General features: G+C 35.5%; 1 protein-coding gene across 2 annotated transcripts in view; it reads left to right on the top strand.

Moving 5' to 3' along the window:
- The window catches only part of ARFGEF1 (ADP ribosylation factor guanine nucleotide exchange factor 1), a 140,394-nt gene that overhangs the window by 108,805 nt on the left and 19,308 nt on the right, over positions 1 to 12,281 (top strand). For both annotated transcript variants that reach the window (XR_004346396.1, XM_032609498.1), the window contains exons 23-29: positions 2,234 to 2,324; positions 7,229 to 7,269; positions 7,365 to 7,534; positions 7,900 to 8,051; positions 8,176 to 8,348; positions 9,323 to 9,483; positions 10,317 to 10,447. Coding sequence is in view for 1 of the 2 variants with exons in the window: in XM_032609498.1 (XP_032465389.1) it covers positions 2,234 to 2,324; positions 7,229 to 7,269; positions 7,365 to 7,534; positions 7,900 to 8,051; positions 8,176 to 8,348; positions 9,323 to 9,483; positions 10,317 to 10,447 (919 nt within the window). In the remaining variant the exon portion in view is untranslated. The remainder of the gene's footprint in view (positions 1 to 2,233; positions 2,325 to 7,228; positions 7,270 to 7,364; positions 7,535 to 7,899; positions 8,052 to 8,175; positions 8,349 to 9,322; positions 9,484 to 10,316; positions 10,448 to 12,281) is intronic.

Below are 12,281 nucleotides of genomic sequence, written 5' to 3'. Positions count from 1 at the left end.
ACATACCTCAGGTGTGGCTTGACACTATTTTCCCTACCACCCTAGTTCTCTGTCACTTACTTCAGGCTTTCATCCTTGTTCACTTATGTTATAGAAATAGACTCTTAATTTGTCTCCATGGCTCCAATAGCTCTGCCTGTTTCACTGTGTTCTACAGATATTACCAGAATTATTTTTCAGAAAATAGATTGGATCATGTCAGTCTTCTAAAAGGTCTGATGGTTCCCTGTTCTCAAAAGTAGTGCATTAAACGTGACAGTCTAGGTTCTTCACATTCTATTTCTAGTCTGTTTTTCCAGCTTCATCTCCTACTGCTCGTCTTTCTCTCCTTCATTGTCCCCTGCCAGAATCATCCTCCATTATGGCTTCACCCAAGTGTGTTGGAACATGACCTGCACGTGCATACTTCCATTACTTTATGTATGCTGCTCCTTCTTCCTGAATTGCTTTTTCTCCTTTCTTTCCCACATGATCATCCTTTTAGGCCTAACTTGAATTAATATTTTGTCACGTGAAGCCTTTCCATGAGCTAACACCGCATTCTCCCTTCCCCTGTCAAAATTAGTTCTGTTTAACAACACTTGTATTATATGTAATTAGTTCATTTCAGCCATGAAATAATTGTTATATTGTATTAAAGTTGGTTGTAAGCCTGTCTCTCCTGGTAAATTGTTAGCTCTGTAGGACAGGGATCACATTCTTTTCACTTTGTTCAGTTCCCGGAATAGAATTTGAGTTCAGCTAGTTTAAATAACATTGTCTATTATGTTTGCATTCAAAAAGTCATTTATTGAGTGTCTAGTCAATCGAGTCAACAAGTATTTGTTGAGCATTTGCTTTGGACTTAATATTGAGTAGAGGAATACAAAGAAAGTGTATGATTTGGTTCCTAATCTTGGAACTTTTTATCTGGCTGAGAAGGCAACAATAACACACCTAAAGTAATTTAAATAAGAAACTAAATGGAAGAAATTCTGATTTGAGCAGTATTTATTTAAGTATAAACTTAAATACTTACAGAGGAAGGTGAAACAGTGGAGAGGAATCCTTCATTGAGAACTCAAATTTGGGTCTTGGTAGATAAATTTTAGGTAGTTGTGGGATGGCCTGAATAGAGACAGGTATTGGCAAGAATGTTTAAGGGAAAAAAAAAAAAAAAAGAATGTTGAGGGGAACTGCCTTAAGCTCTAGGCTGAAAAGTTTATACTTTGTCCTGAAAGTAATAGTAAGCAAAATGAAGGTGATGACTTAGGAAAATTAATCTCCAGGAGAAGAAAGGAGAGATTGAAGAGGGGGAAAATCAGTAAAAGGGAAAGAAGTGAGGGAACTGTTATATATAGTAATAGTCATCTGGGCCTGAAGTTACAATTGTCTAAACTGAGTAGGAATGAAAATGAATGAATCATATGACAAACAGCCCAAAAGAAAGATTTAGTGAAAGTGGAGGAAGGGAAGGATATCAAAGATGATTGTAAGGTTAAGAGTTTGAAAACTGGGGAAACTGTTGTTTTGCTGCCTAACACATGGAACCAGTGTTGGGGGAAAAGATGAGTGATTCTTTTGAATAAGAGAATATTACAGCATACTGGTAGAATTTCCAGTAAACATTTGTAAATGGGACTGGAGAGTACATTACAGGGGAGATCTAATTATCAATACATGGAATTGGTAATCCTCCTTAGTAGGTATCTTTTTTTTTTTGCGGTACACGGGCCTCTCACTGTTGTGGCCTCTCCCGTTGCGGAGCACAGGCTCCAGACGCGCAGGCTCAGCGGCCGTGGCTCACGGACGCGGCATGTGGGATCTTCCTGGACCGGGGCATGAACCCATGTCCCCTGCATCAGCAGGCGGACTCTCAACCACTGCGCCACCAGGGAACCCCATTAGTAGATATCTTTGGAACTGGGGTTAGTGCTGTGTTTCTTAAACAGTGAGGGAAATTATTCCTAATGTCATTAATTTTGTGATCAAAATTCTCAGTGCCCCTAAGTTGTGTGATCTTTGCAAACACAAGTTTGTGTCTTTAACCATGTCTGTATACCACTTAGTATACAGCTCGATAAGCACCTTTGGCCTTGATAAATGGTCACTGATACCAAAAGAATCACTTCCCCAAAGCTTGATTTCTTTCATTAGGAAAATAACTGATTTCAGAAATGCGTTTTAGCACTGAACGTGTGCTCTTCCACTGAATGCTTTTCATGCTGAAATGCCTCTCTTTCCTGTGTGGCAGTTGGAGGAAATGTGGACTGGAAGCAGATAGCAAGTATTCAGGAATCCATTGGAGAGACCAGTTCTCAGAGTGTTGTCGTTGCCGTAGATAGGTAAGGTGCTTGCTTTATTCCCTTCTCAGATGGACACTTTTAATTCTGTAGCACTTAGATGTATCTGCTAGTTAATTAAAAGAGAAACATTATTGCCAGGACATCTTCTCCTAAGTAATATAAGACTGTATTGTGATATGCTGTGATTTAAATGATGAAGTACGTGTAATTTTGCTTTCAAATCATAGAATATAGGAAGGAGATAAACAGTATGAAAATTTAAGTGATAGACATTAGTGGGCATTAGGGAAATTGTACCCTTGATGAGAAAAAACACGGTTCTGTTTTTTCTTTTTTAAAATTTCCTTTATAGAAAATGTACTCCCCTTATTATCCCTGTTTGAAAATAGAGTATAATTTGTCTTTTTGAGTGTATGATATAGTATTGAATTATGGGTGAAATGAAGGGGTTTGGTGGCAATTCTCATTATAAACTTCTTTGAATAGGATTTCAGAATTTGTATATTATATACATTACCAGATATTCCTCATTTTTAGTTTGTTTTCTAAAAGAAAATCTATACTATGGTTTATTTTACTATAGAATATTTAGTTTATTCTAGATTTTTTAAATTCCCAGTGTGTAAGACAATATCTAGTGGTTTTTTTTTTTTGAAGATGAGCTTTTTCCAGATGGATGCCCAAATAATTGAAACTTAACATTTTACAACACTGATGTTTAAATTCTTTTTTAACACTTCTGATGGAAACTTTCAAAAATACAATATGTACTATAATTGTTTTTGGTGCTTAGAGACTCATGCTGATCCATTATTTTACTTTGCTTTAGATAAAAACTTTTTGCTCTAAGTATGGACAGAACTAGAGTGTTCATTTGCTACTGGCCCTGGCAATACTCCCTGGAACTTTTTCCTTGAAAAGAATTCTTCATGTCCAATGTCCACTTGCATTCCTTTTTTTTGTTTGTTTTTAAGGGAAGGAGGTAATTTGCCTTTCTCTTGTGAAGGTTGAAAACAGATTGTGTATCATCTTATACCTACTATATAACTCAAAGGCTTAACATGTGCTGCTTGGCACTCTTCAAGGTGCTTTCTGGGAAGGGGATCTAATAAAGAATTGGATATATGTATATGTATAACTGTTTCACTTTAAAACAAACCAAAAAAACAAAGTGCTTTCCATGTGTTACTTCATTTTATCCTTTCAGCAGCCTCTGAGATAAGTAGTATTATTGTCCTCAATTTACAAATGAGGAAACTGAGACGAGGGGAATTAGATAATTTGCTTATTCTCACAACCAGGCTAATCTTATCTTGATTATTACCTTAACCCTTTCATTAGTAGAGAAGTTGGAGGAGTGGCACCAAGATATACACTCAGGCAGCATATATCTGAGTGTGTTCAACCTCTCTGCCTTTCTGCCTGCATGTACAGCTCCAGAGCAGTGTAATATCTGCCCTTCTACTACTAGGATAGATGTCTTCCAAATGGTTTTCTAGCCATCCAGAAAATCATCTTCACTGTCATTATGAGAATCTGTTCAGGCAACAGTCTGTTTCCATAATATATTTTATATGACCAAAGCCAGTTCTGATTTATCCAGCTGTCCACTGTTTGTTACAGGGAGACATGTCACTCATTTGAACAAATGATATGCCTCTCCATTTTAAGAATGTGTGCTGTTTCAGAGGAGTCTTAGCACAAATTCTGTTAGTACTTCATTGTCTCAAACTCATCACCAGATACTTCTACAACATAAATTCAATGTCCAGTTTTATACAAGGCCTCAATATTTAAATTTTACTTTATAGTAACAGCATTAAAAGTTACCTCTTTGATTTGTTATAAGATTATTTTATTCTTATGTGGTACATATCACTTCCTTGTTAAATTTCTTCTGAATTCCTTTCTGAGTATCTGAGTTTATTTTTATTTGTAATATTCTGATTCTAGTCTATAAGCTAATTCAGTGAGATATCCCTGGTATTCAAGACAGTGGTGAGAATATTGTCAGGCATCATCCTGGAAAGTTCTGTACTTGTCCAGCAAAAAAAGTCGTTTTACTGTCCTTAGGCCTATTGTTCTGGATAATCTGTTATGACAAGTATAGGAACTAAATATGGAAAATAAAATAAGTTTTCTTTGCTTAATTATATTTATCAATGGAAAGATATATGTGGTTCCATCAAAAGCTTTAAAATGGTAAAATTTTCTGATTATCTTCACTTTTGTATTTGGAATCCTGTACTGTTAGAATTTAGGAGAATATAGGGCACTTTAATCTGGGGTACCTGATCCTCTAGGATTTGCTAGGGAAACATTTGCTAGGCATTGTTAAACCAGATACTTCATAAATATTACTAAACTTTGCAGGGGTGGATTTTGTCCAGGAATGATTTATCCCTGATAAATCATTCCTGGTTAAATGATTAAAAAAAGTTAAAAAACAGTTATTTAGTACCATAGTTTTTATTTTTATTATTGTTTTTTAAGCACACCAGATCTAGCTTTATACTGACCCATCCCTCACCTTGGAATATTCTGTCACCTATCAGAAAATATGGACAGCTCCTCCCCAATTGTGTTTGCTCATAAACATCTTTCATTTGGGTCTAAGCAGTAAATGTTATGTCTGATATTTTCACTATGAAAACGTTAAATACACAGTAATTTAGTCTGCCTGTATGTCGCATACAGCTAAAAGTTTATTTGATCCAGAATCTGCAAGTTTTATCTTTTTTTTTTTGCATTGTTACATTGCTATCATAAAATGAATGAATTTAGTAATCTGTCAATTTTTTTTTCCTACTCGTACTTTTCAGGGAATGTCTTTTGATATTAACACACAAGATTCTCATACTTCTGTTCTCTGCTTTTCATATGTGGCATGTAGAATCCATTTCATGGATGATTCTGTGAAACACAGCTCTGTTCTCCTGCCTTAGTATATTAAGGCTTAACTTTAAATGCCTCCACAGACTGCTGTGCTCCACCATCTGGTTTATCTTTAGTGGAGCGTTACTAGAAATAGAGTGACCCCTCAGAGGCTACCAAAGTGAGTAGGAATTTAAATGCCCTTTCTCAGGATGCGCGCTCCACCGACGTTCCACTGTCTCCTGAGTCGACAGAACCTGTTTGCTGACGATCTTCTCTGTTCTTGTTGCCTTTGTTCTTCACCATCTCACCACATTTAGAGGATTCATTGCTGCTTTCCCCTGGAGTTGCATATAATCGCCATCTCAGCTTCTGTTCTTTACTCCTATATGCCTTGTCATTTGCTTCCTTCTCAGTTAAAAAAAAAGAAAAAAAGCTTTCTCGTTTCTTTTGTTCCTTCTCCTGTTGTTTCCCCTGTACTGTTTAGTTTTGACCTTCTTTGTGGTATGGTTTTTATAGCCATTGCCTTCCATGAGAATACCTCTAGTTTGAGAAACAGCTTAATGACATTCATAATGCAGAGTCTAGCGAATCTCATTTTTGTTCATGTGAGAGGTTCGTAGGCTTTGTATATTGTGAATTTCTGGATCCAGTCTTAACCAGTGGATTCAGTGGGGCCCCATTACTCTTACTTTTTCTCCCAGATTGTGTTTTCAGTCAGATTTTTGAATTGTTTTGTTCTACTGATAAGAGCAATATAGGAAATCTCAAGATACCCCTTTGGCAGGAGATCAGATTCTGAGTTATTGCATTGTCAGTTTTTAAGCCATTTTTCCTATCTTGTTTTTGTTACTCATTGCCAGGATGCATAGACCTTCAAGGACATTGAGGTTGAAAAATCATGATATACCCAGAATTTTTAGATAGTGGTAGTAGGAAAAAACTAGAATGTATTTTAAATGTTTAAATTATGTTTTGCTCAGGTAAGTGTGAAGCAGTATAGCAAAATGGTTGAGAGGGTGGACTCTGGAGTCTGCCTGTCCTGGTTTGAATCTTGTCTCTAACACTGGTCTTGTGACTTTCAGAAAGTTATTCAATATCTTTGTGCCTCAGTTTCTATGTTGATAAAATTGGGAATATAATAGTATATATAATCATGGTGTTTGTGATTATTATGTGAGTGGATATATATATAAAGCAATTAGGATAGTATCCACCTTGTGATTGTTGGTAGCTATTACTGTTACTATGACAACTATTATTTCTAAGTTTAATATTTGACCTGCTGCTGCCTTTGAGGTTTCATTTTTATCGTGCAAATACTATGATGTACATTTTAAATTACGGAATATCAGTTCATCCTGGAAGTCATATCAAACCCTTGGTTACAAGCTCGGAACATGGATAAAAATGCAGACTTTAAAATAAGAGGACTAATATGTTTATGCTGAAATCTTTTATGAAACTGAAACACGGTAAAAGAGCTCAGTGAAGAAGGCAGGGCAAAGCTGGACAGCATAGCTTAGCTCTCACCATTTGAATGCTGTAAGAAAAGTGGGTTAGCCACTTGTTGGTTAAACTGTTGGAGACTATTTGCAAGGTTCTATTAACCATTTGTAATTTAACATAAATGAGTTTTTGAATCAAACACACATTGCTTATAAAAATAAAGTAGAAGTTTTCATTTTAAGAACATGTTTAATGTGGGTAAATACTCAGGAAAATTGAAAAGTCTTGTTTTGTGTATGCCAATTATTAGTTTTACAACTTAACATTTTTCTTATTCTAAGACTCTCATAAGAGACCTTTCCTAGTGTTTATAAATTTACTAATAAAATTACAACAATGTATTTGTGCTCTAATATATCATTCGGTACAAAGGAGGGAGGGAGGGATATCCAAGCTATACTTGTCACTAAAATACATGATAAAAAAATATTCATTTGATTACCTGATTTTTTGTTCCCTTAAAACAGATAAAAGTAGCTCGTACCCCAGGCCACTTACTTTTGAATTGATGTATCAGGAGTGAGACATTACAAGTTTTTGAATTATATTTTTTTCTTTAGAATATTTACAGGGTCCACAAGGCTAGATGGAAATGCTATTGGTAAGTATGTACATTTACTCCACTTAAAAACTGATTTTTTAGCTTAAAAGACTTCAAAGTTAAGTTTTAAAAATGTTAATCCATTTATATTATAGTGGACTTTGTCCGTTGGCTCTGTGCTGTGTCTATGGATGAATTACTTTCCACTACACATCCAAGAATGTTTAGTCTACAAAAAATAGTAGAAATATCATATTACAACATGGGAAGAATAAGACTGCAGTGGTCTCGAATTTGGGAAGTTATTGGAGATCATTTTAATAAGGTATTTGAGTAATTATAGGATTTGCTTAATTCGTAATTTTTTGTTGTTTAAAATTTCCTTATCATAATCTAATTGAGACCTTTTTCCTTTCCAAGCAGTTTTTTATTACATTTTTGTAATTAGATTTAGAAAACCCTTTGAGTCCTGTTTTTTCTTTTAGAAATAATTGCTCTAGGTTTTAAGAATTTAGTTAAAATATGTTCTTCTTGTTGAGAAATATTGTTAGCACACTTAGTGCCTTTATGGAGAATCTTTGAATTTATCTATCTATGCTATTAATTATATATTTTTTCTAAAATAAAAAATAAAGAATTAGCAAGTTTCACTGCTGATATTAGCACCCTGTATTTCTGTTGCCATTACAGGTTGGCTGTAATCCTAATGAAGATGTAGCTATTTTTGCAGTAGACTCCTTGAGGCAATTGTCAATGAAGTTCTTAGAGAAAGGGGAGCTTGCTAATTTCAGATTCCAGAAGGATTTCTTAAGACCTTTTGAACATATAATGAAACGGAACAGGTATCATATTTGTTGAATTGCTTAATATCAGAAAAATACCTTATTTTCCTCAGTAGGGGGAAAAACAGAAGAAAAGGAAAAAAACCTGATGAGTTTTATCCAATCGATTGTATTAATATTTTAGGTCTCCAACAATTCGAGATATGGTTGTACGGTGTATAGCACAGATGGTTAATTCTCAAGCTGCTAACATTCGGTCTGGATGGAAGAACATTTTCTCTGTATTTCATCTAGCGGCATCCGATCAAGATGAAAGCATAGTTGAACTTGCATTCCAAACAACGGGGCATATTGTCAGTGAGTATTCTCTAAGCTCTGTTCAAGTTAAAGAAAACAAAACTTTAATGTGTTCAGAAGATAATTCAAGTATAAGATTATGGGCTTGTCATGGGCTTTAAGTTTTCCAAGTTTTGCCTACAGAAGCAGAGTAAATAGTGACAGTATTGTCATTATTGTAATATTATAGTTAACATTTATCGAATGTTTACTATATGGCAAGCACTATAAGCACTTTGCATGCATTTTCTTCAGTCTTCACAGTAACTGTATGAGATCAATATCTTTATTATTCTCTCTCTTTTTTTTAATAGATAAGGAAACTCAGACCCACTGAGGTTAAGTAATTTGTCTAAAGGCACAAAACTAGTGAGTGATGGAGTTGAGATGCAAAGCCAGAGAGTCTTAAAGCACAGCATTTGTTTTTCACCACTGCACTACACAGCCTCCTTTGACTTTAAAGAAGAATAAAATACTAAGGATCTAAATTAAGCCTCTCTAGAAGATAATGATGTCGTCATCATCAACATCAAGAATGATGACATCGTCATAGCTGTCATTTATTGAGTGCTTGCTTGAATGAAGTAAATTAAGTACAGTGCTAAGCACTGTACTTACATTTTATTTAGTGCTTACCACTATCCTGTGCAGATTATTATCACCATTTTATAGATTAAGAAACTCAGATACAGAGCGATTAAATGTAGTTTTGAACATTCACTCAACAACCGTTGATTTTGTATCTACTGTGTACCAGTCACTCTATTACATGCTGGGTTTATCGTGTAAACAAAACACAGACGTGTTTCCCTGTTTCTGCTACTCAAGGCAGTCAAGTAACTGGTCAGGACAGATGTTGGAACCGATGTCTATTGGACATTAAAACCCTTAATCTTTAAGAAGTATCCGTTACATCTAGAGGTTGGTGTATTTGAGGTATAATTAAGAAAAGCTGAAAGTTGATAATTATATTTATGTGTTTTTCTCCCGTATAGCCCTTGTGTTTGAAAAACACTTTCCAGCAACCATTGATTCTTTCCAGGATGCAGTGAAATGCTTGTCTGAATTTGCATGCAATGCAGCTTTCCCAGACACAAGTATGGAAGCGATTCGACTTATTCGCCATTGTGCAAAATATGTGTCTGATAGACCTCAGGTATAGCATCATTTAGTAAACAAAATGTTACTGAGCATTTATTTCCAGTCAGAGATCTAAGTTTATTTGGGAATTGAGGGGATATGAAGTATTTAATTTTCAAAATTATCTGAGTTATGGTTACATTTGTTGAAGATGTCAGGTATTTTTCTGAGTGTTTCACGTGTGTTAACTTGTTTAATATTCTATAACAGCTTTATGGGATAGGTTGTGTTATAGCCCCATGTAGATAAGGAATCTGAGGCACAAGGAAGTTAAAAATGTGCCCCTGCATGCAGGGGATAGTAAAGGAGACCTGGGATTTGAACCCAAGCCTGTGTTTTTAGCCATTACCTTAATATACTGAAGTTGACTATGGATGAGTGTAGGCTTAAGCACTGAAGTGAAAGGTTGAATTGGCAACCTGGCTGCCAGCTTTGACTTGCATATCTGAATCTATCTTTGTAACTGTCATAAGGAGCAGTGATGCTTCATAGATTTTTACTACATACTGACAGGGACCTATGGGGCATTTAGTTCTTCTTATGTACATCTACTCATTTGAACTTCACACCTCCCCAGTGCGGTGCCATGGCTGCATGATGTAATAACCATTTAAATGATAAAAATGGAAACTTGAATAATGCAGAAAACTGGTGATGGAGTTGAAGCTGAAAGCAACTTCTGGTTTCTACTCCAGTGCTCTATAGGCAGTTGTAATCTCCATCTTTTTTTAAGTTATCAGATTGCTCACTTTTGATTAGTAAAGTGTTAAAAAAATTTTTGGAGAAATAATATGCTTAATGTATAGGTATTATGTTTTGCCTTTAGTAAACCTGCATTTCTTCTTCAAGGCTTTCAAGGAATACACAAGTGACGACATGAATGTGGCACCTGAAGACAGAGTTTGGGTGAGGGGATGGTTCCCAGCTCTCTTTGAGTTGTCCTGTGTCATCAACAGATGCAAGTTAGATGTGAGAACCAGGTAACAGCCAGTACTTGAAATTGAAATTTTGAGAGGCTTATTCTTACTTTAATCAAATCAACTTAAGTGAACTCAAGTTCAATTTTATCCAATATAGTAGTTATTCGATAGGCAGATTTTAAAATATGTTATGTAGAGCAACAATAAAAAATGGAAATAAATTACTTTTCCTTAAAATTTGATTATGGCCTACTTTGAGTTTTAGGTTCTGTGTTAATTTACACATTCTGTCTTTTCATACGTTTGTTTCCAATCAAAAATTGAAGTTAGCACCAAAATTTATCTTCTGATGAATGATAAAAGAATTTCCAAATGCATGTCTTTGGTGGATTTTAGGTGAAGAACCGTTTCTTTTTGAAGACTGGCCAGTAACATAGTTTTGAATAATATAGGCCTGTTCAAAAAGAATTGAACTCTTTCAAAAGTATATTGTCAATAAAAGATGTATATGAATATCCAGTCCATTTGTAAAGAAACTATTATGGGTATAATGTAAGCAGACAGGTACTCAGTGCACACTTCTTACAGTTATAAGAAGTTGTTACGAATTTGTTAGAGTTCATATCAATCCCATAGTATTGTTTTTCTCACCCTGTATTTTTTGATGGCCAAATTGAAATGACCAACTTGTGTATCCTAATGTCTGTCAACAGTGCATCAGAAAGGTAGTATAGACTTGTAACAAATCAGTGATAGAATATAATGAAAGAATGAATCTCTCCTTCCACCACTTATGCCAGAACCACACCTGTCCCCAGCCAAGGTTAAGTTTGTTTTATAGCCTAAGAAATGTTTCACTTTTATAGTGCTATTTGTTACAACACATTTTGTGAAATAGAAAATAATCCAAAATATGACTCACGCCTTGGAAACTTGTTATAGAATTTAGTAATCACAAGCACATATTATATTTCACATGTAGGCATTGAGGAATTTTCGTCAGTGGACCTGTTAGGAAGCTTGATAAAATTCAAGATGGCCCCCAATTGATATAACTCTAAATTATTTAGATATACAGCTTTCAAATGTCCAGCCACTTCAGTAGAGCAACGAACATGTCATAACTGACGAGTCATGGAAACTCAGCACCCCCCTCCCTGCCCTTGTTTATTTGTAGAAGTCTGTTTGACGTGGACCTACCTGCTTTCTTAGCCTCTCAGCCTGTCCTTGTCTGGGACCACGCTACCTTGCTTCTCACCCTTTCCTATGTTCAGATTATGGATGGGTCTAGTTGTTAAAGAGAAGAGAAAAGGGATGTTCTAGTTGGTAAAAAAGGGGGAAAGTATGAGTAAACTTTGTTCAGTGATGGCTTTGATTTTCTTACCTCATTCCAGGATTTGTAAAGGCAGTTATTTAGATTACATTTAAAAATGCAGCACTATGATTTGTATAACACACTAATTACAAAGTACTTTCAAATGCATTCTCATTTGAGTCCCTCAAAATTCTGTAGATTTAGGGTTGAATAATTAACCTGGAGCCCTACACATTCTTTTTCCCTACACCAGCAACTTAAGTACTCATCAAAACTTGTTCAGTAGTAAAAAGCCTTGGAAACCTCTATAGATCTGTGCTTGCTTTGGGGGCCTGGAAGAAACAGGATTTTCACATCCACTCACCCCAGCCCTGGGGGTTAGCATCCAGTTTACTTGGAGTGGGAGGAAGAGGGAGCCTTGTCCCATTGTAGGGGAGACATGGAACTCTGACACAGTTCTCCTGGGGAAGACAGAGTGTGTTTCTTCCACAGGAATTCCTTTACTGTAGTTCCTTTACTTCTGATTTTACACGTTAGGTATCTTACAGATCAAATAAACTGTTGTGAACTTGCCATAGG

This window comes from Phocoena sinus, chromosome 17 (assembly GCF_008692025.1).
Source record: "Phocoena sinus isolate mPhoSin1 chromosome 17, mPhoSin1.pri, whole genome shotgun sequence".
Taxonomy (NCBI): Eukaryota; Metazoa; Chordata; class Mammalia; order Artiodactyla; family Phocoenidae; genus Phocoena; species Phocoena sinus.
The sequence above is the reverse complement of the archived record's forward strand: the minus strand, read 5'-3'. Positions and strand labels throughout refer to the sequence as shown.